Source organism: Fringilla coelebs, assembly GCF_963513975.1.
Source record: "Fringilla coelebs genome assembly, chromosome: 3".
Taxonomy (NCBI): domain Eukaryota; kingdom Metazoa; phylum Chordata; class Aves; order Passeriformes; family Fringillidae; genus Fringilla; species Fringilla coelebs.
The window spans coordinates 74510220-74535935 of record NC_140030.1 but is presented as its reverse complement, the minus strand read 5'-3'; the positions used below and the strand labels follow the sequence as shown (position 1 = coordinate 74535935).

Genomic DNA, 25716 nt, shown 5'->3' with positions numbered 1-25716 from the left:
CAGCCAGAAGAAGCAGCAGCATCTGAGCATGGAGGAGCAAACAGGCCCAGAGTGCAGGGATGCCAAAGGTTCCACAGCCTTTCACAAAACCAACTTGGCATTTAAACAAGGACATTAACCATAGCCCCAGCCAGATCAAAATGCCACATATCATATAACAAAGGGAACAGGGGGATCTAATTGAAGGATAGGAGAGAGGAAATATTGCCTACAACTATTTTTACCCTCTTGTACACCCACTTTTATCAAATCAGGTTTTATCTTGCAATGTATCTTCACCTTTTTATTTTGTTTATTTAAAAAAAAATCTAAAATTAAACTTGAGCCTTCTTGAATTCATGCACATATCTCATGAGATTAGCACATCTTATCCACAGACTTTCAGGCCTAAAGTTGCACCTCTGCTCATTTCCCTGGGAAATCTCAGTTAAGTCAAATTATCACCCCCTTCTTCTCTCAGCCTCAGCTCCCCTTACTTCATTTTTGCAAGTATCTACTCCATCACGTATCCCCTCTTACTCTTTCTGTTACATGAAATTACTATCCTGCCTGGGATGAGTCAGTGCCCAGCAGTTCACTTAAAAGCAGCACCAGGAGTGCTCTTCCTTTTCATTTTCCTCTGGACTTTACTAATTACTTATGTCCCTCTTCTACATAAAACAAGACAAAACAAATAAACCAAAGGCACCACCAACAAAAAAGCCCCACCCCACTACTATAAAAAGTTTTGGAAGCCACACCAGAAGCTTTGAAGTTCCAAGAGACAGAAGATGATAGCTCCTCCCTCACTTCAGATGTCTGGGTTTTTTGTAGCATGAGCCTCCTCCACCTACTTCTGAGCATGCACACATACACAGAGACTCTGCCCACTACTGCCTCTGAGCTGTTGTTTTAAATTATACAAGCTTCAGGAAAAACACACAACTCAATTCAGAAAGGGGAGCACTTTGCAGGGCAACTGATACACTAGTGAGCACTGCTTCTTTAGGCTTTAGTCCTGGGTCTCCAATAATTCTGGCCTTTTGGCCAAGCAGCACCAATGTTCCTGTCACAATGTGCCTTACACATGCCCCGATAAGTTTTGTTTGAATTTGAGATCTGGGTGTCTGCAGCTCTCTTCTCCTGACCCATGCCCCACACCCTCCCCAAGGCAGGTCGCTCGGTGTGGGTGGATGCATGCACTCATCCATGTGCTACCTAGAAAGGAGGTAGGTGAGGAACCCATGCTGCGCTGATGGGCTCTGCTGCCAAGGCTGAATCCATGGAAAATGGTTAGCAGGTATTTACCATGCCAATGTTCAGCTGGTTGCTAATGCAACCAAGCTTAGGCACTCAGATCTGACAAGTTATTTCACGGTGTCTGACTTGTGGAAAGCGCTTCCCAAAAGAGACAGGACAAAGTTCACAAGAGGCATTTCAATATTGCAGTATCCAAACAGGGACACCTCATGGAGATGGCACAGGTCTCAGCCCAGAGGGACAACAACCCAGGTGTTGGGAAGGTGCCAGGCAATGCAACAGCCTCTGCCTGGGCTGTCTCCAGTGAAGACAAGGGCATAAAGGGCATTGTACCTCTGGACAGCCCCCACTGATGCTGTTTTATGGAGAGATGTGCCCAGTCTCCATCTAGAAGAAAGGCTGATATCTGCTTCCTTACCAGAATCTGGTTTACCTGCTAAATTTGGCATAACACTTGCAACAGCGAGGGGCAAGATGTGACTGTGATGCCTGAACACAAGAAGCTGTACCTACATGTTCAGCAGCATCAGCTCTTTTGTTAGCCCACGTGAACAAGGAGAGAGGACTTCTGATGGACACATTGATGTGGGCATCACCTGGCTGTAAGAAACTGACAACAGCCACTTTAAGGGGTGGGATGCAAGCAATAGGCCTACAGTTTTCCAGCACAAGTAGGCCTGTATTAAACTCTTCTTAGGACCTTTGTCCCACAAACACCAAAATGTCACAACCTTTGCAGTCCCAGCCGCATGTCATGAGCTCAGCTCCTATGGCATACAGACAAAGGGCAGAAGAATTGGTGAATAACAAAAATGTTAAAATGTGCAGTTGCATGGGGACATGGAGCAGAGGACAATAAGCAAGCGACCTGCACAGTCCCAGGAAGGATCCTGGTAAAGAAATCTTCCCAAGTTCCACAGCAGGGAAATGCAACACCTGGGGAAGCTGAGCATACAGGTACTGCTCCTGATCCTCACATCACCAGGACTGCACCTGCTCTGGTCGTGGACCTTGTATGAGCTTAGAAGTAACTAACTAAAGGTTATCCCAAGCCATATTCAGGCCAACAGAGCAGCTGCTCTCTCCACTCATATTTCTCCATCCACCTCCTCTTACTGGAGGTGAGTACCCCTGCTGTGTCTCTCCTGAAGTGAGCGCTGCACTGCCATGGCATGGTGAGGTGGTCCCTCTGCAGAACATCCCTGCTGAGCCAGGGAAGGGGCAGTGCCACTGAGGATGCCTCTGCCTGTTTGCAGGCAAGTCTGGTGCTGCACAAGGCAGGAACAACTGCCTTTGCCCAGGACATTCTTTTGGAGATACCAGCCAAGCACAGAGGATCCCAATGTCCCCAAATGCTTTGGGGGAGCCAGAAAAAGTTACACACTACAAGGCGAGGCATGGACAGCACACAGGAGTCCTGCAGCCAGGTGTGCTCTGGGCCACACACAGTATTACAGTTACAGGATGGTGTGGTGATGGGAAGCTTGAAGGCAAGGCAATCTTACCACAGACACAAGAAGGTAAAAGTATCCAGCCTCAAAAAAGGCCAGGGACTTTTGGATACCATCTATTTCCCAAAAGGAGTAAAAGGGAAACATGGAAAATGCCACAGAGACCTGAGGGAGCTCTGATAAAGTAATGGCAGGCAAGAGATAGCGGAGATGCCGTGACACTGACTCATACAAATGTTGACTCACTGAAGTCCTGAAAACAACCCTGGCAGATCAGATTTCATTGGCACTTAGCACCACACACCTGAGGTCCCATCCTCATTGCTGAGATTTTGCCAGGTCCTGGCCAGAGTCTCAGCTTAGACACGTGTTTTTGACAGAGCAGGTCTGAGAGCCCCCTAAAGAAGGGCCCCTGTGTCTCCTACCCACTCTCACCAAGTGGCACTGCTACAAGGTCAGTCCCTGCAGGTGTCCCACTGCTACATCCTGCTGTCCCCTTCACCCAGCTGCTCACGCTGCCAGGCATTTGTGGCCCCCATCCAGACAAGGCTGCTCCCAGTTTGGACTCAGCAATCACAGTACATCTGCCTTGGGAGAGGACACTGCTGGACAATTGACATGTTTGAGGCCAAGGTCCTCTGCAGCTCAAAAGATCAGGACTGCAGAGCTGCTCTCCCATGAGAGCCCCAAGCTCCAGGCAACACAAGAGCCACATACATGATAAAATAAGGGCAATCAGGAGTAAAATAGGCCCTGGCCTAATGATGCAGTGAGCAAGGTCCTGCCAACTTTACTGCTGCCCTCACCCATGCCATTACTGCCTGTAGTCCTTGCAAGTTATTCCTTACACCAGCACATCCCAGGGAAGAGTCAGCAGTTTCACCATTAGGAAACACCAAATAGGAGGAAGGTAGAAACAGTTTGCAGGACACATCCCAGCAACTAATATGGCTCTTAGAGTGAACAACATTTGGAAAAGGCTAGGAAGCAAACAAGCCCTACCCCATTACCGCAGCAAGTCTCTCCTTACTTCTCTCCTGCGCAGCTCATCCACAGGACCACAACACTGGAACCTTCTGGTCACTTCTCCCAGAGCTTCTGCTGAGCCTTCTCTTACTTGGCTCTTTGCCTCAGAAAGACAGCTGATTTCCTATGCCTTGATTGCCTTCCTCTGGAGCACCCTCCTCCTGGACCTGCTACCAGCTGCAGCAAGTTAAACGCCTGAGCCACTAGGAGCACTCTGTGGTCCCTGCTGTCAGGTGTAGGAGAGTGGCTTAAAAATGCCAGAAACCACTTTATGCTCATACACACCTGGGATGTCACCACTTCACTGTCCCTGCTGTCACCATGCGTTGTGGGGATCTCTGTTTTAACCATTCATCCTGAAATGGGAAGAAATTGTACTTGGACCTTTGTGGGTACCTGCTTGGAGTTTGAGAGGCAGCTCTGAGCTAAGGACAGCCTTGATGAAGCAGGGCCAGAGTGGTGGCAGTAGGAGTCTGAGGCAGCAGCTTTGAGGAGTCTTTAAAGTTTGTCAACCTTAAAGATACTGGGTTGTCCCAGCTGTGACCTTGGGAAAAAGAAGTCTGTAAGGGCTCCTATCTGTTTCTGTGTATCCTGAAAACAGGTTAAAGTTGACATTATAGCTGTGGAGCTCTCCCTAAGTTTGCTTAAGCTGCCCTATGTTTTTCAGTAGTAATGCTGAAAATTTTGGAGCTCAAATGGGTTTGTGCTGAAGCAGATTGGAAAGCAATGGTTGGTACCCTCTCTGTTATTTGCAGAGCATATGTTAAGCAAAGTTGTACCCAGCTGCTCCCACAGCAAACCCCACTGCTCATCCCACTGCAGGATGTGGCTATAGCTGAATGCCAGTGCTGCCAGCCAGACTGGGCTGGGACAGGCTGGGGGCACAGCTGCGCCAGAGGAGCTGTCCCTACTTCCAGTCTCAAGGCATTGTGTAAGTGTGGGCTTGGATCTAGATGCTCCAAAACATACCTGTACTCAAGGCTCTCTATTGCCCTTTTGGCATGGGCCCCTTAAGCACTCCTATTGCCAAATTTTCTCTTCAGCCAAGTATGCTGCAAGGCATTCCTTGTTTTCCTTCTTACAAGCTGTAGGCCTTATGCAGAAGCATGATTCAGGGACCTGGTTTGGATGAGAGAAGTGAAATAAGACCCTTTCTGTACATTTCTCCATCATCTCCTTGCTCCCTCCAGCCCATACCTGCTGATCAAAGGCATTCTTGCTGACACCAGACTTACCCTCTCCTGTGCTCCACTCCTGCTGAAGCCCTGCACCAGCCAGGGCTACTCAGTGTGCCATGCCAGGAGGGTGTTTTGCAAGAGGCACCTGTGCATGTCTCCCCAAGCTGTGGGCTCAGCCACCGTGCCAGCTACCCCTGCTCCAAATGGGCTGAAGGCAAGGGCAGAAGGGCCCAGCTGTGATCAGACAGCAGCCCAAACCTAATACTCAGCTACCCAAGGGGGCTATGGAACTGGAGTTGGAGGGTGGGCAAGTGATTGCAATGGCACTCAGAGGTCATTAAAAATTCAGTATGGAATTAAAAATTCAGTACATCTGATTTCCTGGGTGCACCATAGGGAAATACCCAGTGGTGCTGCTCTGACAGTGCAGAGGTTCTGCAGAAAGGAAGCTCGGCCCAAGTTGGAAAGAAAAGCCGCTTCACTGGGTGGTGTTTGGGGCTCCCTCACACCCGTCCTGTCTCCCACCATGGCCTGTGTGCGACACAGAAGGTGCAGAGCTGGCTCAGCACACACACACCTCCATGCTGTCCCAGCTACAGCATCTCAGGGTGCAGCTCCTGGGCCCCTGGGACTTCTCATCCCATTAAACCCATCTGCCTTTCTTAAACCAACTTGTCAGAGGGAGGGAAGGTTCTGAACTTGTACCAGCGTTTCACTGCTAAATTATGCCGGGCCAAGGGTGACCAGAGGCTAAAGGGCATCAGCTTTCTCCCCAGTGCAGTTTGGGTGCACATCCCTCCTTGCAGGAGCTGGACCCCCGAGACCTGGAACCGCTCCATAGGCTTTTTGTGCGGCATTCAGTGAGGACCCGACGGCCACCGCTGGCTTTGGGCTCTGCTCACTCAAGTACCGATCACCGCGGGCCGCCCCGTCCCGGGGCAGACGGTCAGCCTGGACCCGCAGAATGCTGACAGAAGCTGCCCGAGGTGAATCGGCACCACTTGCCCGGCCAGCTGCGGGCCCCGGTCTGCCCGGAGCCCCGGCCCAGCCCCGGCCCCGGCCCCGGCCCCGGCCCCGGCCAGCAGCCCGGCCCCGAGGCCGCCGCGTTCTTCGGGCGCCCCCGCGCGGCCCGGCCCGGCCCTGCCGCACACCCCGGCCCTGCCCCGCACACCCCGGCCCTGCCGCACACCCCGGCCCTGCCGCACACCCCGGCCCGGCCCGGCCCTGCCCGCCGGCAGCCGCGCTGGCCCTTGGTGCCCCATGGCGTGCCACTGCCGCCACGGGCCGGGCAGATCCGCCAGGCGACACGATGGGTCCCTTCCTCCTCTCCACGCCACAACTGGTGGGCGTCCAGGAGAGACTTAAAGGCCGGAGCCAGGCCCTGGACGCCACGAGCCCGGGAATAGGCTCCAAGAAAGGGGAGGTGTCATAGCAGTGGCTCCGAAGCAGAGGCAGAGCAGACGAGGGTAGGGATGAGCAAACACAGCTGCCATGAGAAGCCTGGGCAAAGGAACTAGGAGCCACCCGACCCAGACAGAGGAAGCACATTGCTGGGGAACAAGGAGCTACAGCTTTCCAGTGAGAGGCTTTAGGACCAGCTCTTGCTCAAAAATGTTCAGACTTTTAAAATACGGTATCAGTCTCCAGTGTCTCAGAATTTGCTGCCAAGAAATCCATTGAAGAACTGCTCTCACCTCACCCAAAACACCTGGGTTGTTTTACCCATCAGCTTTAGCACACACTTTCAGGCCTTACCTCCATGCAGCTCCCACAGGTGGCATACGTCAAAACAGATCCAGTGAAGTAACCACATTATCCCCATCCCACACTGCAGCACTTGACTGAACCCACACAGGATTTGCCGGTACTATGAGAAGCCCCATCTTCTGAGAGAGACTCATTGGTGTCAGCAACAGTCCACCCCAGAGGGCAAGAAAGTGCTATTACTTGCCAAACAACAAAACAAAGAGAAGTGACCAAGTCCTTCAAATCTGGGTGACCTAATGTCAATCTGTTACTTAGTTTTATCTCCATACAAAGCTCCATGTGTAATCAAATCACCCTTTCCCAGCATCCCCAAGCCAAAGGATAAGTGGAAACTTGGATAAGTTTTTAAAGTCCTTGAAAATTTGTGTACTGGAAACATAGCAGGTACTGGACAAAAATATGAAGTACAAGAAAGGAAATCTTAAGAATAGAGGCAATACTACCATACCAAAGTATATAAAAGGTAATTCTTTTTCCAGAGAAAAGGAAAAAAAAAAACCCCAACCATTTATAAGATGCTCCCAGTGAGCAAGCTTCTTCAGGAAGACATCTAGATAGCTCTGCAGCACTCCTTCATAGATTTATGATCCAAGGAAAAAAACCTTTCCTTTATCCATGCCAGACTCCAGGCCAGCAGGTTAGGTGACTTTGGTAGAGCGCTCTCCAGCAGCACTTTGCATCCTGTGGGCTGGCAGCCATCCTTGGATGCAGCCCCTCAAGGACACTGACAGGATCTCTCTACCTCCTTGGGAGTTCACACATTTGACTAACCACCAGGAGCAGCTTAACTTGTCTCTTCAGTCAGATTCAGATTGAGTGTCCTGCTGACTCCAACCTGCTCAGCTGTGTTCCTAATACCTGACAAGGGCCCTCTGGCATTGTGCTACTGAGAATAGCAAGGAGGAACAGGAGTTGTTGCAGTGACTGCAGTACCTCTGGGTTTGTCATCACAAGCTGAGCTCATAGGGATTAGTCTGGCAGCAAATTAATTTCTACAACCCATTTCAAATGGAAGACAGAGTCCTCCTTGGACACAAAAATAGCTACACACCTTTTTTCTATACATACTTTATTGCAGGTGTATATATAATTATTTATGTTTTATTTTAAACAAGAAAATCCTTTCATGGAAAGGAGAAACTTTTACCATTAAAATAGAGTGATTATAACACGAGTATTTTACAAATATGTACAAATATTGGCAGCTAGTTTCTAACATCAGCTGATAAATGCTTACACACTAACGTCTACCAAACTATCAAACCCAAAAATAAGAGATCTTCTAAATCCAAACAAAAAATAAATGTATTACTAGCAGAAACAGGTCATTTTTTTTATATGAACACAAAAGTTGCATAATAGATATTCACAGTGCTCGTAAGATATTGATTCATTCTCAGTCTATACACAAAGTGTCTGGTCTCCCCTTCATATGCACACGTCACTTACAGTACTGGAGGGAGCCGCACAGACCACAGGGAGAAGACGGTCAGACCTGTAGAGTCTGCCTTCCCTACAAGCCATGAATAAATACAGAACTCCTCAGGAATGTACAAGGCAGTGGATGCTCATACGAGTCAGTTACAGGTGTTTTCAGGTATTGGTGCATTTTGTAACCGGCAGCAGCAGGATTACAGCACTTCAGCAAATCCTTTGGATGCCTGCTAACTGCAAAACCAGAACACTGAGCTGCCTGGTGGCAATAAACACTTCTGTGATGTGGTTAGGCTGAAGCAGATAAGGATGTGATTGTCTTTGAGAGAAGTGTGCACATGGTGCACATGCATTTTATGACCCTTTTCCAAACAACTATACCCACTGAATTTTGACCTTTTTTTCCTGTTAACAACCATTCCCAGAACCACAAGTAGCTGTACATCTACATGGGTGGGAGAGCAACAGGTTAGTAGGGCCCTCACTCCAGACCTCCCCCTCACATTTTTCATGGACAGGCACTGCTGCAGCAAGAGCCATCCCTCCAGCTCTGTGGCGGCTGTAAGAGCAAGGCTCCTGCACTGCTGCAAGCCACTGGCCTCCTGGATCCTGGCCATGCCTACCTCCTGTGGCTTATGGCCAAACAGGACCCAGGTAACAGAGAATGACTGACAGAGGGAGGCTTGATTGGACTGTTCAAGAGCAGCCAACCAGATTTCCTTTACCCATTTAGATCCACTTAGAAGAATTTATTTTGGATGCAGTAAACATACCTCAAGTACTTTGCAAAGGCATTTTGGCTTTGTTTGGAAGAAAGGAAAAGAGGCTACAGTGAACACACAGCTCCTAATTGTTCATTACAACAAGAAAGAACAGTGTGATCAAAGAGGGCACAGTCAATTCAGTCGTGGCTACAGTGCATGCAGCTTGGGTTTGGTGCTGGACTCATCTCAGAGGATGTAGAGCAGCTGGCCCCACTTCAGTGAATGCAGATGCACTTGCATGGCCTGTGTCTACATGGCATTCACACAGAAGTAGCAAGATGATGGACTTCAAGGATTTGCTACTCTAATGACTTATGGGAATGCAATTTACCAGACAACTACTGAGCTTGCATACCCACCATCAAAGCAGCAGCTCAAACCTTCCTTGTCATAGTCTGGCTTCCTTCCTTTCCCAAATTAGGCTATCTTCAGCTTTTGATGACCAACACTGCACAACACACACTTCTCCAACCAGCAGAACAGTATTCCTTTCCTTCTAGAGTTTGTCAGAACACACCAAGATGCCTGTCAAAAGCTGGGCACGAAGCTGGGCCTTCAAGTACAAGCTTCCCAATGCTGGGAATTGATGAGGGGAGGAAACCAAACACGTATTTATTTGCATGTAACAAGGTAGTAGGATGTTTTCCACACCAAATGCTTGAATCAAACAGCATAATTATGATTATTTCCCTAGTGAGAGCCAGCACAGCCAGATCCACCACTCTCAAGGTCACAAAACAAGTACCCTTGGTCTGGCACATAAACACCCTACACCTGCACCGTCATCAGCCCTGCAGTGCCACACACATATTTGCATGACCTATCCATGACTAAGTAGGACACAGTCACTCTGTCTGTCCTTGAAAAGTTACTTTCTCCAGTCCTTACTTGCCTCCTAAGCAGAGGGAAAAAAAATCTAAGGAACAGATTTATTAAAAACAAATAAAAGAATAGCATTTAAGTATGAATCAAAGTAAGGGGTGATCATGCCTGGACAAATTCTCCAGTCACACTCCTCTCTTCAAAAGCCCGTCAGTTAATGCTCCTGCCCTCTCTACTCTCAGAAGCAGCCAAGTAATTTGCTTTATCTCCTCCCTATCTCCCCAAGGATATAATGCCAATCTGCATCACAGCAGTAGTAGACAGCTGACAGTCAGTTCCATTTGCTGCAATAAAGGAAAAAAAAAAAAAAAAGACCACACATTGTATTTGGCTGGATGCTTACAACAGAATAACAACAACAAAAGAAGAAGAAACTCCTGGCAGAGCAGGTCTTGCTCCCAGTGGAGTGAATAAGCAACTTGTGTTCATTACAACTGAAACAGGCCAGACACTTCCATACACAGCCCTCCAAATATGCTAAGAGTATATCCTGGCCTGACAGCTGTTGGCAATGTTGCAGCAGCGCAAACTGAAGACAAACTATCTGTACACTAAAATTAAGAGACATGGACCACAAGAGAAAGGCAGGAACATGACAGACATTAAATTTCTGATTAATCCATTTAGACAAAGTTTGCTTTACTAGCTCAGCGTCAGTTTTGGTCCATTGTTTTTTGGTTTTAATGTTGGTTGTGTCCCTTCCAAGGGTGCAGGCCACTTCCACTTTCTGCTCAGACAGACACTACCAATGCCAGTGTTAAGTGCTACACTCCAGTTGATTTGCCCTGTAGCCAGGTCTGCAGAAGTGATGCCACTTACTGATACAGAGCTGAATAACAAAGCCGCTCACCATCTCCTGCAAGAACCAGAGTGACATCACAGGTGTTAATGAGGTATATATTGCCATGATGAGCTGTTTCCTGGTATGGAAGAGCTCCAATCTCATTACACCACAAACTCCTCTGGGAGCTGGTTCTCTCCCAGAAGATCCAAGGACAGGCAGTTCATGGATCGCTTCCCATAAAGGGCAGACTTGGTTTTGCAGTCCGCTGTGGAATACACGCAGCCATAGACAGACAGCTTATCCTCGAGGCTGCAGCCGAAGGTGTAGCTGTGGGACGTGTCTGAAGACAGCGTGGCACTCAGTGACGGGCGCCGGTGCTTGTACAAGCGGATGTCATCCAAACTCTGGCTGTGCTGCTCCATGCAGCTCCGGCTTTTGGGTGATCTGACCTGCCAGTTCAGCAAGACACATATGAATAAAAACAATGAGCTCACACACAGCCTAAGGATGTTGGCTATGCTAAAAGTTCCTCAAAATTGTTCTTCCCCACTTTCAAAAGAGCCCCACCAGCCTTCTGAAAGATGTTGGCCTAAAGAAGGAGCTGTGAACAATTCAGAAATTACAAGTGCATTAAGCTTCCATGCCATGTTGAGCTGGATCCCGATCTGTCTGCCCTGTGTCCTCAAGTGTCCAGTACAATGGATGAAACACTTGACAGATACTGACACCTGAATGACTTCACACTTCTTGGCAGACCCAAGCAGTTGTCCTCAAATGGACGAAGTGCACTTAACAAAAAACTACCCCAACTGCTCAAACACATTAAGTCTAATGAGCTGAAAGGAAGGTTCAGAAGGCAGCCATGCAAACTAATGGGTTACAGTGTCCAGCAATTGCCACAAACAGTTTCATCTCCATAATGCTGTTCCATAAAGAGCAGGAACAAATCAGCAGTAATTCCCAGAGGCACCATCTTGCTACACAAGCCTCTGTGAAGAAATTACTGACCATTTGAGAGTATTTGCAGCTTCAACACTTGTACTTTTTTCTTCTTCTGCCTCTTAAATAATCACCTGTTAAATGTTAATATTAAGGCTAATTTCAAAAATATAATTTTGAAACCAAGACACTTCTGTTTGCACCACAGAAAACTTACTCCCAGTATAATTTCACTCACTGCCTTGGGAGGGGAATTAAAAAACTACCCTGAGGAAATAATTTTCTGGCTCAGCTGTACTCCCAGAAACAGGAATATGTTGCACTGTCTGGTCAATGCTAAGGAAGCCCTGCAGCATTTAGTTACATGGCCTTGTAAGGAATATTTTGATAGTTTTCTAAAGAGCCACCAAGAATGTGATGCACTAAAGTGGCAGCCAGGTCTTTACAATCATATAGACAGTCCTGACAGTCCTGTATAAAACAGATGTCTCATTTAACAGTGTAAGCATGGTAACAGCAATAACTTTAAAAACATTACAGCTTTAAGCAAGATGCCCACTTCCAGCCATGAGCTCTTAGGTTTTCTACTCAAATAGAGGAATAAATTCATTATGATTTGTACTGTATGGTCTTTAGCTTTGGAAAAAAATAATCAAGATTCTGTTTAAGTCTCCTAAGCACTTTATGGACTATTTTGCTGATAAATGAAAATTTCTTATAATTTTTTATTGGGTCCAAAAAGAAACATGGAAAATTAAAAACAAAGTCCTAAGAAGTGATTTAAATCCTTGTCAAGAGTTTTAGAACTCTCTCAGCAGATAAGGTAATTTTGCATTGAGAGGGAAGAAAGGGTAGAGGTGCTTTTTTTGTGGTTTTTTTGTTTGGTTGGGTTTTTTTCAAAAACGACATTTTTACCCCAGTGGCTACAGCTATACTTTGAAAAGAAGTCTTAAAAAGACATTTTAATAAGCTTCTTCCAAATATATCTTCTTCTGTGACGTACTTTACCATATATAGTTTCCCTTTCTCAAGTGTTTGGTGAAAAGAAAACCTTGACAACAAAGACTTCAGTACACACAGACTATAATCACACAAATGATATAACAACTAGGGCTTGAGCATCTGGTTTTGCTCTGATGTAAGCTACTTCTGGCTTCAAGATGATCAAGTTTGCAACTCACATCCAAACTGCATAGATGGTCTTTGCTCTGTATTGCACTGAAAATTTTGAAGTGGTTGATCTTCCATGTCTCATCCAGAAGACTAAGGTAGATAATAACTGGCTTGTATGATCTCCCTGTTGATTGCTCCAAACCTTTCTATACTATTCTGACCCCAAATGCTGCTCTCATCCTATTCCTGAGAGCAGTAGCTGACCAGCAGCAGCTGGTTTTGATTACACCATGTAAAAATCAGTCAAATCCAAACTAATCCATGTGTCCTGATTTACAGCTGTCTCCATTACACTAGACCTCGGTTCAATGCCCACACACAGACCCTCCTGCTGAGCAAACTCTCCCTTACCTGGTGAAGGGATTCCACACTTTGGCCTCTCATTTTGATTAGTGTGACTTGCACCACAGACAGAGATTCCTGATTTATAGCTGCAAAGGAAAAGCAGGAAGTGAAAAGCATTGCAAGTTTGAGGTTCTGCGGGCAATAGAAAAGGGAAGCTGTTCTCACAGGCCACATTCAAACAGTGACAAAGTGTCCTCTTAAGACAAATATACATCATTAAGCACCCTTAATGCTCCAGGAGTTTTGTTCCCAAATACTCATTTTTGACCCAAAAGATCAATATTTGAAAACTTTCAAGGAAACAGTTTCTTGCCAATTTGTCCCATTTTTTACCCTTCTTGCTTTCCTATAAAGGTTGTATATTTTAAGGCCAGACAGCTCCTGCATAACCCTGTTGCCTAGCATTCCCTGTATCACAAGCCACAAAACTTTACCTAAGAATTCCTATGACCATCCCATTATTCTGTGGTTGAGCCCCTTGGCTGTTTTGTGGCATACAAGACATTAAAGCATATTCCTTCCCTACAAAAGGTTTACCTAAATTATCTTTTTGTCATGAACTGAATATAAGCTTGGCACATTTAGAGAAGGGAGACTTTGAGGAGCACAGAGGAGATCAGCACTGTACATACAATAAGAATGCTGGCCTGTAAACTGTAGGTGGGCCTGCAAATCCTGTTGCAGTAGGGCAGTAAATAGCACTGGCAGCTGTTTAGAAGGAGATAAGAGTTTTTGTAGATCCCTCAGATTGTGCCTGTTGCTAGAGCCTTAAAGAAGAGCATTGAGCAGCAGCAGAAAGCCATCTCACCTTGGCAGCTAGCAGCATCTAGAGGCAGGGATTCAACAGATTCTCCCACAGTGGCCTCCTCTAACTGGTCTCCCTCTAAAGGCTCATCTACAGGCATCTCCTCTGGCTCATCTACTGCCAGCTCAAGCTCTAGGAGGAAGAGAGCAGCAGGAGAATGGTTAGCATTACACTTGTGCTCCAAGCTGCTGTACAGTCTCTTACTCCCTGCCCTCCTGCAGGAGAAGACAAAAGTTGGCTTAGAAGTTGCTCCACATGTCCAAATTCTTTACCATCATCCTGAGGGTCATCTTCAGCCCGCCCTTTGCTGCCACTGTCAATGCCAGAGCTACCGTAGCTGATGGTTGAGCTGCAGGATTTCTCTTTCCTATGCACGCGGTCAATGGTGAAGGGCTCATCCACCGACATTTCCACAGACACGCGGTGCCTGGAGTCAGCCTCGATGCCCGAGGTGTGGGAGCTGCCGTGACTCCCCGTGGACTGGCGCGAGAGGCGGTTATCCCTGCGGCTGCCCCCACTGCTCCCGCTGCCACGGGAGTTCTTGTCACACGGGTCCAGGTCCATGTCTAGAGTGTCACTGATATAGGACTCCCGGTAGCGCTTCTTCTCTGAGGGAGAAACAGCGAGAACTTTAAGGAAGGGTAACAGAATATATTCAGGAAGTTCTGTTGCCATCAACCAACAATTAAGAAACAACTGCTGCAGCTATTGAACAAATACAGGGATAGCTTTGTATTTTGTTTGCTCAACAGATGGATGCTCAGGTGGTTGTAAAAGAATTACTCATACTCGCAGTAAACCCAGCATCTCCTAAATTAGAACAAGCAGGTAGAGGCAGTTATGATACAGAAAACAGTAGGTTTCAGAGTGAAGGTCAATAACACCAAAGCAAAACAAAAGCAAACAAAGAAAGTTAATTACTTAGTGAAATTTGGTACTCAATCTTTAAAATCAGATGCGCTGATTGGTTCTTGAAATACCATCACTACATGAAGTCAGCTAAGAACAAGATTCCTGTGGCTGGTATTTAGTAATTATTTATTATTTCTCCCATGGCATGTATGTGCTGAGGGTGTTTGAGAAATCCATGTGACACTAACAGACACAAAACAACCGAGGGCTTTTGCCCACAGGCACTTGATCAGTGAGCCTTTCTACAGGCGACTGGCACTGGTTGCACCCACATTGCTCAAGGCCACTGCTGTAACCCCACTGAAGGGAAAGACAGAAAGCACTTGAGAGGAGATATCCCTCTACTGCAATCACATAAACATGCTTTCTGATCACAGTCAACAATGTGGGAGCCACAATTACTTCTTAGGAATAGACTTGAAACGTACCTAACACCTCTGCTTCTATCACTGGCTCTCCAATAGGGCAGAAACACCATTAATTAGATGAGAGTAGGCACCATGAAACAACAGAAGAGGCTAAGACACTGTACTCTTCCTCTTACTAAACTTGCTTGGGTGTTCCCTAACATACCTTCAGCCTCCTCCAGTTTTTGGATCTGCTTCAAAACTGGCTGAATATTCAGAAAGAGCCGGTGGCTGTTGCTGAGTAGCTGCAGCAAATGGCGTGACCTGAAGGGGCAACCCGTGTAGTAAACCAGTTTCCGTGCAGAAGGCAAACCATCTGGCTGGATTTCAAATTTTTTCCCCTGCACAAAGAGGAAAGATGCCAAAGAAATGAGCAGGAGCACATTTTCAGCCACACAGCTACCAGAGATAGCTGTAGTCTCGTGCGTGCGAGCGACAGGACGTGACGCAGCAGCACAGGCAGGCTGACAGCTTTGCCACATCCCAGGCTGGCAGCCACTGGCAGATGGCCTCCATTCCATCATACTCACCAGGAAGGCCAGCTTCCCGATGTGTGACCAGGGAAAGTCGTAGAGGAGCTGGCGAACGTGATTCACCTCCTGCAATACATCAAACTCAGAGTGACACAGGGACTGGCAGGTACAGGGTGGAATCAGCAATGTGCAAAGAATTTGCAAACAACCAAGAATTTGAGATATGTGGAGCCTGGGGTTTGCAGGGGAGGCAGAGGAGCCACGGTGAGGGGGGAGGACAGGGAACTGTGCAGAGTTAATGCTACACCAGAAGGCTTTCACAGCAGTCTGTTACCTGATAGATGTGCATTCCTCTCAGGGTCAGGCCCAGGATAACTGTCGGTCGATCCTCCTTCTTATCCTAAAAGAACAGAAGAGTCAAAGGTTAATCTACAAAGACCACGCTCTTGTTCTGGCACCTACTGCAGGAGAGGTAGCAGGACTCCTCATCACACAGATGCCATCAGCTCATTTGGTTTTTATTATGTTTGTAGAGTGCACCTTGCCTTGTTGACCCCTGAAATACCTACACCTAAAATCCCCTCATGCTGGGAGGCTCAGGCATTTCACCAGCATATGTCCTAGCTGCCCTGGACAGGGAATCCTGTAGCTTTAGTGATTTGAGAATATGGACAATTGCTGTTCTCAGTGGTACCTTGTAACTTTTCTTGTAACCATGTGCTGTCTCTGCTGTTCCCATGAATATGCACCACTCTTACTCTCCAGGTGACAGAGAGCCCGAAACAGAAGGGGAACTCATTCCCCTCTCCTTGCCACAGCACTGCTGTTCCCGTCCAGGGATTTGCTAGATCTTAGGTAGCTATTGGCTGGGGGGGAGCTAATCAATGCCCAGTTATTGGGACTTTCATTCTAACATTCAATCTTGGTGTTGGCAGTAGGTGGTTTTGTATGAGTTTTATGACCTGCGTTGAAATACTGTCTTTTAACTCCTGCTGCATCTTGGTATGACATACTTGATCTCTATTCATATTCTTTTGCTTGAAGACCAAAAATATCATAAGCTAATTCTTTCAGCCTCTTCTAACACAACAGACTTAGGGAGGGTAACACATGCATTTTTTTGTCAGGAGGAAAAGGAGAAAGAAAATGTGGAGGTAAAAATGTATGGGCTCACAAAGCTCAAACTTTATGTCACAACTTATCTTTACATATGTCTCTCCTCATCTGGCTTGCAAGATACAAGCCTTATGCCATCACATTACGCCACCCTTTGTCCCTAGTACCATCTCTGTCTTCAGCTCAAAGTAAGAAATATTAAGAAATATTTTCTGCCTCCTAAGGACAAAGAGCTTTGTAAATCAGTATTGGTCTGTATGAGAGATAGGGGGTGTGTTGTGTTTTCTTTAGCTCCCAACCTCAGTAGAAGCCATGAGGAGGGTGTTAAGAGTGAGTGCTTTTGAAATCTCTGGGCAACCAGCCCACCAACACGTTCACCAACTCCTCTGCTCTTGCTCAGGCGATCTGTGACCCAAGCATCACCTAGGAGGAGCATCTCTCACCACAAAATGAGATAACTGTGTCACACAGCAGGAATAAGACTCTATTAAGGATCAAACTACACATGGAAGAGTACATGGTGCCTAAATTTCAAGTCAACTAGGAATTTAAATATTAAGAGCAACCAATTTCACAGCCTTGATGCTTTTGGATATAAAATGTATCACGTCCTGCCAGCTGGATTTCTTGTGGCATTCAAGTGTAACTAACTCTCTCATGACTGCATCACTAACAGCACTAAGAATCAAAACAGAGAACAGAAGAGAGGTAGTGAGCATCTTGTGTTTGCAAGCAACTAAGCCTGGACTACTGATCAAAACTTATTTTCTCTAAAAAATGCATGTTTCTTCAGTAACTAGAGCTGTTAGATATGTTCAGAGGACATGTCTACTTCCCAGACATAATTACCACTGAGCACCAAAACCTGAAAAGTTTAATTAAGAGTTTGACAGAGGAGTATATCTCCATTTGGAAAAAAAGTCCAAGCCATTCCTAATTGCATAGGCAGGTTTCACTCACCTAAGTGGAAGAGAAAACTTCTCATTAGTCCCATTTCTAGATCTAAACACTCAGCATGTGAAAATGAAGCACCTTATGTTTAAGCAGGTTTGAGGAAGGAGTCTAACAAGCAACAATGTAGGAATCCAAAACTGCCAAGAAAAGCATACAGCTGAAAAAACACCTAACACTCTGGCAGGGTTGGAGAAGGAATGGGATATGAAAGTTGGAATGACTCAGTGTCACCTTCAGTTGTTACACGACATTTGTGTGAAAGCTGGCGGACCTCTTGTCATAATTTCAATGAACTACAACAAGGAAAAAAGAGGCTTCATTGATTTCTCTTGTGCAATTCTACTGACAGGCAGGAACAAATATGAAGTTTTGCCATTCCTGCAGCCAGTTTGTTGGCTGAGGAACAAAACTAAATTCCAGCTACATCTGTATATTGGCGATGGATTTGTTTGTGGAACAGCCCTCATTTGGCTGAGCATTTTAGATTTGTTTGGCCTCTCTGAATCAGAGGCAACCGTCCCTCAAACAAAGAGAAAGAGAAAAATGCCATGGTGCACTCAATTAATGATGGGAGAGAAGTTCAAAATAAGAAGCTCATTGTTTAACCTTCTGCAGCCTGTAGAAGTGGACAGGCACATCTTCCAGCAGGCAGGACTCCTTAATGAACTTCAGCACCGCTTCCTTAGCGCTCAGCCCTTGCTGTTCTCGGTGCATCTCTGGGGCATGTTTCAAGATGTAGTCGCTCCCCCTCTTTGCAATTATCTAAACCGCAAAGAAAACAAACAGGTCAGCAACTCTTCAGCAATCCCCAAGAGAGGCAGCTGTGATCAACAGCAAAGCAGTGGCTGGAGGTGGAGGAGGTTCATATATTCCCTCAAGATGTTGGTCTGTATTTGCCTCTGCCTCCCTGGAGGATAAGCATTTAAAGCAGCCCAGATGACACTGAGGTCTCCAAACAGATCCTTGTGGCAAAACTGTAACAGACCAAGACTACAGAGGTCATGTCAGCTCGTTTCACTTTCAAGTATTGGAATTAGTTTTCCTAACTCTTGGCATCCATAAATGTTTATGGGCAGATAACAAATACTCCTCTGCATGCCAGCACAATCAGCAGCAACATCTCTGAAGAGGCAGAAATACTAGGTTTTCCTTTTAAGACCAGAAACTACACATTTGGCTTATTTAGCATTTCCATTCTCAAAGGGTGGATAACACTATCTCAAGGTATTTTTTTATCTATTAGGAGTGGTTGGCAGGCACGTGGCTTTACTAAGCAGTAGAAAAAACCTGCCCTGGGCCTTTTGCTCCTGCCCTGCAAGTGCCCAGTTTCCATATTTGCCCACATGCCCTCTCCATACAAGGCTACTGGGCAGCTCAGCCCTCTCCCATACTTAACTGGTTCCTTTCAGGCCGTGAGTGGCAGCAACAGGTAAGAGGGATGATTGGCTGAATTCACTTCCCAACATCCCCCACCACCAGGGGCATTTAAAACTAGATTGCACCAGGTTCCTGAGAACACTCTGCCAGAAACAACTGTCCTGGCTCAAACCAACCAGACCCCGTCGCCACCCAGTTCCCACGTACATTGAATATTAAAGCCCTTGCTTTTCTGTTTGCTAACACCTCTGCATGCCCTGCCAGATTGGTTGCCCTCCCACAAGAAAGGCTGGCCTTGGTGGAGGACAATATTAATGCCATCAGCTGTGTCAGCAGAAAGAGATGTGCCAGCTCCGCGGTTCAAAGCTGGGTGGGTCAGCCCAGGGCAGCAGTGCCTCTCCTCACTGGCACGAGACTTGGGCAGTCCCTGGCCAAATGATATGAAGCACGTGTTGAAGGAAGTGATTGTGTTGGAGGAGGAGATTGCTCACTATCTCCCCAGGGGCAGGGAGAGAAGCGTCCCCATGCCTGCCAGATTTTGCTGTTTGTAATGATGTAATAAATCACCCACATACTTGCTTGGGGTTGTGGCTCAGCGCAGGTGAGCAACAGTCTGTGATAAGCCCTCTAACTGTCTCAGAAACAGCACACAAGACCCACCATTTCCAGCCCTTTGTTAGCTACCTCCTGACAGGTACCCTGTAACAAGGAATGGCATGGGATGGGAGAAAGGCACACTGCTGCCCAGCAAGGCAGGCAGGCTAGAATTTGTGCATAAAAGAGACTATCGGTCTTCAAGACAAGTCCCATCACTGATCTGAACCTTCTCCCCAAAGCAGAGGACAATGCCATCTTACAGGGGAGATGCAACTTGCCTGGGACAAGCAGCCAGCTAACAAAGTCTTAGCTAATTTGCCTTCATTTGACAAATCAATTCTTGGTTGTAAGTCCTGAAGGGCACAAGTCACATGCACATGCTTATAAACAAACATGCAAACGTTTTCTCTTTCCTCTTAGTGCACTTGAGGCAGAGATTAATGACAAAGCAAGCCCCAGAGGCACTGTACAGCAGTATTACCCTGTAGGGTTTGGATCTATCCATCCCTGATGCAAGCATTACAGAGAGGAGAACAATGGGAAATAGACTTGGCTTTGCAGCCCTGAGGTTTTCTGGAGAGCTTGGGTTGTGCAGATCTTGCTGATTTACCACTGGAAACACACAACCCTTTAAGCCATAGAAGAATTAAACAAAGACATCTGCACTGTCAGACTTATTCATGTGACACCAACACATGCCATCACCAAGGAAGGATGTATCACCCATCCCACTGATGAGTGAGCCCAGGAACGTGCACCTACATCCAGTGGAAAGACAAGAGATATCTCCTGAGGGACCTTCAGGGTGATACTCTTCCTGTCTGCCTGATCATTGCAGCAAGAGATGGGGAAGTTGCATGGCTGCAGTTAGGTACCACCTTGGCATAGCTCCTGCTGCATGCAAGATCTGTTGACAGAAAGGTTCCCCCCAAACTTACCCATTGTGGGAAATAAGCCTGAGGTTCAAAATATTTGCCAGCATGGACCTTCTCCCTGTAGTTGCCCAAGTCTGCCTGTAAGCTGTAGGCAGCCAGCAAGAAGTAGATTTCTTCTTTGTGGTTGCAATGAGACATAAGTACTTGCTCTTTGAGATGGCAGTAGTAGAGCTGCCGTGCCACCTTATCGCTGCAAGACAAAGGCAAATTTACTTCAAGAACAAAGTTCAGATAAGGCCCCTCAAAAACATCATCCTGCTGAGAAGAGGGATTAAACTTTGACACATCTGATGTGTGCCAATGCCACCCTGATACAGCTGTGTGTATAAGGAGCACCAATCCAAGATCAAGGTCTTCTCCCACTAAGTGTTGTACAAACACAAGAAATGGTAGCTTCTACCTTGAGGAGCATGAGATCTAAGAAGTTAGGGCAGAAGGTAGATGAAAGAAAAATCATATCACACCTGTTTTGGAGACTGACTGTAATCAAGCACTTCTGTTTCCCTGGAAAGCTTGTAGCAGCCAGGAGAGTCAACTCCCTTGGACTCCCAGTCCTGTTTCTTGCACACCTGTCCTCCTTTTCCCTCTAAACTTGGCACTGCTTTGTGTTTCACCTTGCCTTGGGCTCATGATAGTTCTTAACAGCTAATTCCCTGTAAGGTAGATCAAAAGACATGGGAGCCCTGGGCTTGTTTTTGTCTTCTTCCTCAAGCTGCTAAACAGGGATTGTCTGATAAGGAATTACTATGGCATAGCCTTGATAACACACACACCCCCTGCCCTCAGAGATCATGGGAAGCAGGCTGCTGACATGTGCATGTAGGTGAGGTGCTGGACACCACAGTCTGCTTGTAAAAGTGTGAAAGTATAGTTTGAAGGGGCCAGATAACTATCTCTGCATGGCTCTACAAACCTCTCCAATTAAACTACTAGTGCAAGAGAAATATGCCTGTGATGGTGGACGATACGTAACTCGGGAGTGGCAGAATGGTATGTAATCTCTCTTTGTACAAAAAAGGCAAAATGAAACAAAAAACACTTATCAGCCAGACAGACTCCATAAGAAAGAGTCCCCTGTATCCAGAAGTGAAAGACTATGGAGAGAGAAAACATAGAAAAACCACAAGCTTTGCTCAAGACAAGAACGAATGCCAAAAATTTGGTAAAGATTTTAATCTACCTAAATGATCCCAGCTCTTGGCTTCCCCCAGGGACAGAGCCACACCAGAAGCGTTGATGTAAATTAACTCTGTCAGTTGTTCATTTTTAACTACCTCATCCTTTGTTCTGTACCATGGGCGAGGGTGGTGCTGTTTTGAGTGCAGCCCATATTCCATGTGAATAGACTACAAATGAAAAACTCTAACTTATGAAGTAATTTCTTTTGTCCATGTATGAAAGTCTATTTCCAGGAGTAGACTGCACAGAGCACTGCTCAAACACAAAAAACAGATCCAAAGCATGTGCTTTGGAGTATAAATAACTATTTTTGGTATATTCACCCAGTGCCTTTTATACAACCAAAAGACACAAGCAAAAGAGTGTTTTGATAATGTCGTCATTCAACCTGCATGTTCAACACAGATGGAAAAGCAGTCACAATTTTCCTAGGGATATGGAGTATGATTCAGGCAGAAAACATTCATAGCTGAGTGAGGACATCTGTGAAGGTCTTAAAAAAAATCAAGCAGATTTTTAAAGCTTATTTCAACGAGTTCACAGAGATGAGCTTAACAAAGAAACATTCTTTTTCTTTCAAGAATACACTGAATAATTCAAAACACAGTAATTACCACAGAAGAGAACTTACCCTATTACTCTTCCATTTTCTACGTAGTATTGTACTCTAAAGAATGCAACAAATGGAGGGCTGAATTTCTCTGTCCCCTAGAGCAAAGACAGAAGATGACTTAAATTATGATCAGCATCCAAAATTCCTGTTACCCTATCTGGTAATGTTCTCTCCTCTGAAATTCACTCCCCATACTGCTTTCCATTTTCTACTCTTAGATCTTGGCAAGTTTTAGGAGGGAATCTGACTGTCTTGGAGGCTCATGACAATGAGGCATCACAAAACATTTAGACAGGTTGAACGACAAAATCTCCTAGGAAGAACAGAAGATTTTTTGGATAGGCGGGATGAGCTGGTGTAAGAGTCCCAGTGTAGCCTGGGGACACCCAGGCTGGCCCAGAATTACCTAGCTCAGCACCTGGCAGCACCACAAACACATTCGTGCTGAACACAGCAAGTTTAACCCAGCCTCCCTCACAGTGCCAGGCAAGGCAGCAGTGCAGTGTGCCATGCTGGCACGGCCGTGGCGTTTCCAGGATGCTCCTGGGAGCCACCATCCATCCCTGCAGCACACTGCATCACCCAGCACGGACACACACGCTGCCATTTCAGCAGTCACTGCCTGGGGCTCAGGAGCACCAGCCTGTTATCAGCTCCATGCCTTTTGTTTGGCAGGGCTCCTGGTTAGTTATTCACATGTTCCTGCAGCCATAGAGCAAAAGGCACTGGTGGTGTCTGCTTCACACTGAGGAGTGCTGTTAGAAAAAAGCCAGCATGAGGCCTGTTGTTTTAGCTACAGCCTATCTTTCCAACTTACAGACTTGTTTGAACATGAGGGAAAAAAAAAAGAAAAAAGGGAAAAAGAAGAAAGGAACATCTTACTAGCTCATTCTCTCATCTTTCCTACTTGGCCACTTTCATGTTCACACAGGTAACTTTGCTCCCACAGGCAATTCCAAGGCTTTGCTGGTCAGATCCATCTCAGTGGGACAAGGTACATGCCCTCCACATCTGACACAGACAGCTTCTTGACCGTGCAAACATCTCCATTTATTTCTGGAAGTTGTTCAGAGCCACCCTATTTTATCAGCTGGACTGGGCTTTGCACCTGAAACCTCTTCATTGGAATTAAATCCTTGTCAACTAACCCAGTCCAGTAGGCTAACTCATCTCAGACTGTAGTACTGCCAATAGCAACTCATTGAGTCTTTTGTGATTCACATCACACCAGAGGTTCAACACTTTTCCTTATCAGGAAAGTGTAGCAAGAATCCAATCACAGAGACACCTCAAAGCATACCTCATCCTGAGGTGACCACAAACACCTGCTTTGGGAAGCTTTCACTGGCTGGACAGACAGCCCCTCCATGTGACTGGCTGTTTCTGAAGTAACTCTCACTTGTTTGGGAAAAGCAGAGCACATGCTTGGGGATAAGAGAGATGCCCAGACCTCACTAGTTATCTACAAACTTCTGTAAGCAGCAGAAATGGCAAGTGTGCCTACTCTGCAAAAGAAAACGCTTAGGCAAGGTGGAAAAAAGTCATTTACAACTTTTACAATGACCCAATGAAGATATCTGAAAGCAATTGCATGCTATACTTTGTTCTAGACTATGTCTCCTCTATTAATGACATACACAAACAGGCATTATCATGTCTGAATGAACAATATTAAACAATTACATAAGCTTGTCCTTATTTCATGTCGTTTCCCCCCCCTTATCAGGGCTAGCTAGCCTTAAAGAACTAGGACTTGTCTCAAACAAAATATCCTTCCTCTCCCTCCACCATTCTTTTGCACATACTCTGGGAAGAGTCACAGCTCCAGTCATTTCCCGCATACCAGATTCAAGTCACAAAAGGTTATTTTATGCTGTTTTGCTTAAAGATAAAAATGAGGTCTCCAGACTAAGATCCAGACTAAATTCAAATGGAAAACTGACCAAGTGACCTTCTCCACTTCTGCAGCAGCCAAGCAGCAACCATGTGGTTACAATTGCTCAGCTAAAGCTGCATAAGGGGCTGGTTTAACTAATTGTACAACTATGCAAAAGTCACTGCATCCTGCTACTGAAAAGTATTCTGCAGACCATCTTCAAAAAATGCTTTATGGACCTTAGTTTAAGAGTTTTCATTTCACTGTGCAGTCCAATAAAAAAGCAGCAGCTTCCAAAGTTTAACATGTCTCTTACTTTGGTGGTCTCTTTCTTCCATTCCTTTGAAAAGTATTTGCTAAGCTTCTGCTCCAGGTCTATAAAAACATATTCATTATCTGAAAGATAGGAAAAAAGGAATTCAACATAAAATAATTGGAAATGTTTAGTCATTAAACATTTAGGTTACTCTACAAGTTATTTCCAAGCAATACATTTGCTGACCAGGAAATAGGACAGGGAAAAAAAAAAAGTACTCTTAAGTACATGTGCTACTCCAGACAGCATGGAAGGAAGGTCATTCACCTCTTCAAGAGATCTGAGCTAAAGGTTTCCCAACATCTTAGCCAGAAATGCAGAATTCCTGCTTTATAATCAAGAAGCCATTTACAAAAAAAAGAAACATCATCTTACCCAGCTAATTGTACTGCCAGCTTACCAGATTCAGTTTTTTTTATTATTATTAAACAAGTAAGCCCTACCCAAGCTTGCATTCTGCCATCACGTAGCACCATCGTCCAACATGGCAAAAGTAAATAAAGAGAGCTGGGTACTTGACAGATTTCATCTTCTGCATATGAAGGGGATCCTCTGAAAGGGTGAGAAACAAGAGGACCAAACACAAACACCTTTCTCAGAAGGTCTGGTACGTCCTGCTCACACCCAGCTTCTTTCATATAGAGAAAAGATGAATGAAAGGAAGGGAAACCTGGGCTGCCTCAAAACACTAAAGGACCAGAACTTGCTCTCCACCCTAGTGAGAGTGAACAAGACAGAGCCTGAATGGCACATCATCTTGAAAGAGGCTTGTGCTGCTTTCAAAGCTGGTGTTTCATAACACTGCTTACCAATTATCAAATACAAACAACTCACCCAATGAAAGATTTTTTTCCTGAGTCTTCAAGTCTCTTAAGAAAAAAAATAAAAGACAAGACCTGACAGGTGTTTCAGGCTGCAGCAGCAATGCCAGCTGAGCACATTCACCTGACCAGTCCCTCTACACTTTGATCTTGCTTAGGACAGTGTTTTGACAGGTGACACAAGTGCCAAGATTAAGAGCTTGCTCCTTAAACATGAAAGGAGCAGGAGTAAAAAGGGGAGGGAAAAAAAGAAAAAAAGAAACCTTCAAAACCAAACTGCTGCCCCTTAAGACCAGCCCAGACTTCCAAATGAGAGCCTGCACTCATGTCTGTATTATGGCAGATGCAGGCCT

At 45.9% G+C, this 25716-nt stretch overlaps 1 protein-coding gene across 1 annotated transcript in view; it reads right to left on the bottom strand.

Moving 5' to 3' along the window:
- Positions 1–7831: 7831 nt before the first annotated feature.
- Positions 7832–25716, bottom strand: part of FRMD1 (FERM domain containing 1) — a 40708-nt gene continuing 22823 nt past the window's right edge. The window contains exons 4-14 of the mRNA XM_084202714.1: positions 24543–24622; positions 22369–22445; positions 20562–20748; positions 18256–18411; positions 15914–15979; positions 15637–15705; positions 15273–15447; positions 14060–14395; positions 13791–13919; positions 12989–13068; positions 7832–10974 (exon numbers count right to left, since the gene is read on the bottom strand). Coding sequence (XP_084058840.1) covers positions 10687–10974; positions 12989–13068; positions 13791–13919; positions 14060–14395; positions 15273–15447; positions 15637–15705; positions 15914–15979; positions 18256–18411; positions 20562–20748; positions 22369–22445; positions 24543–24622 — 1643 coding nt within the window. The 3' untranslated portion in view covers positions 7832–10686. The remainder of the gene's footprint in view (positions 10975–12988; positions 13069–13790; positions 13920–14059; positions 14396–15272; positions 15448–15636; positions 15706–15913; positions 15980–18255; positions 18412–20561; positions 20749–22368; positions 22446–24542; positions 24623–25716) is intronic.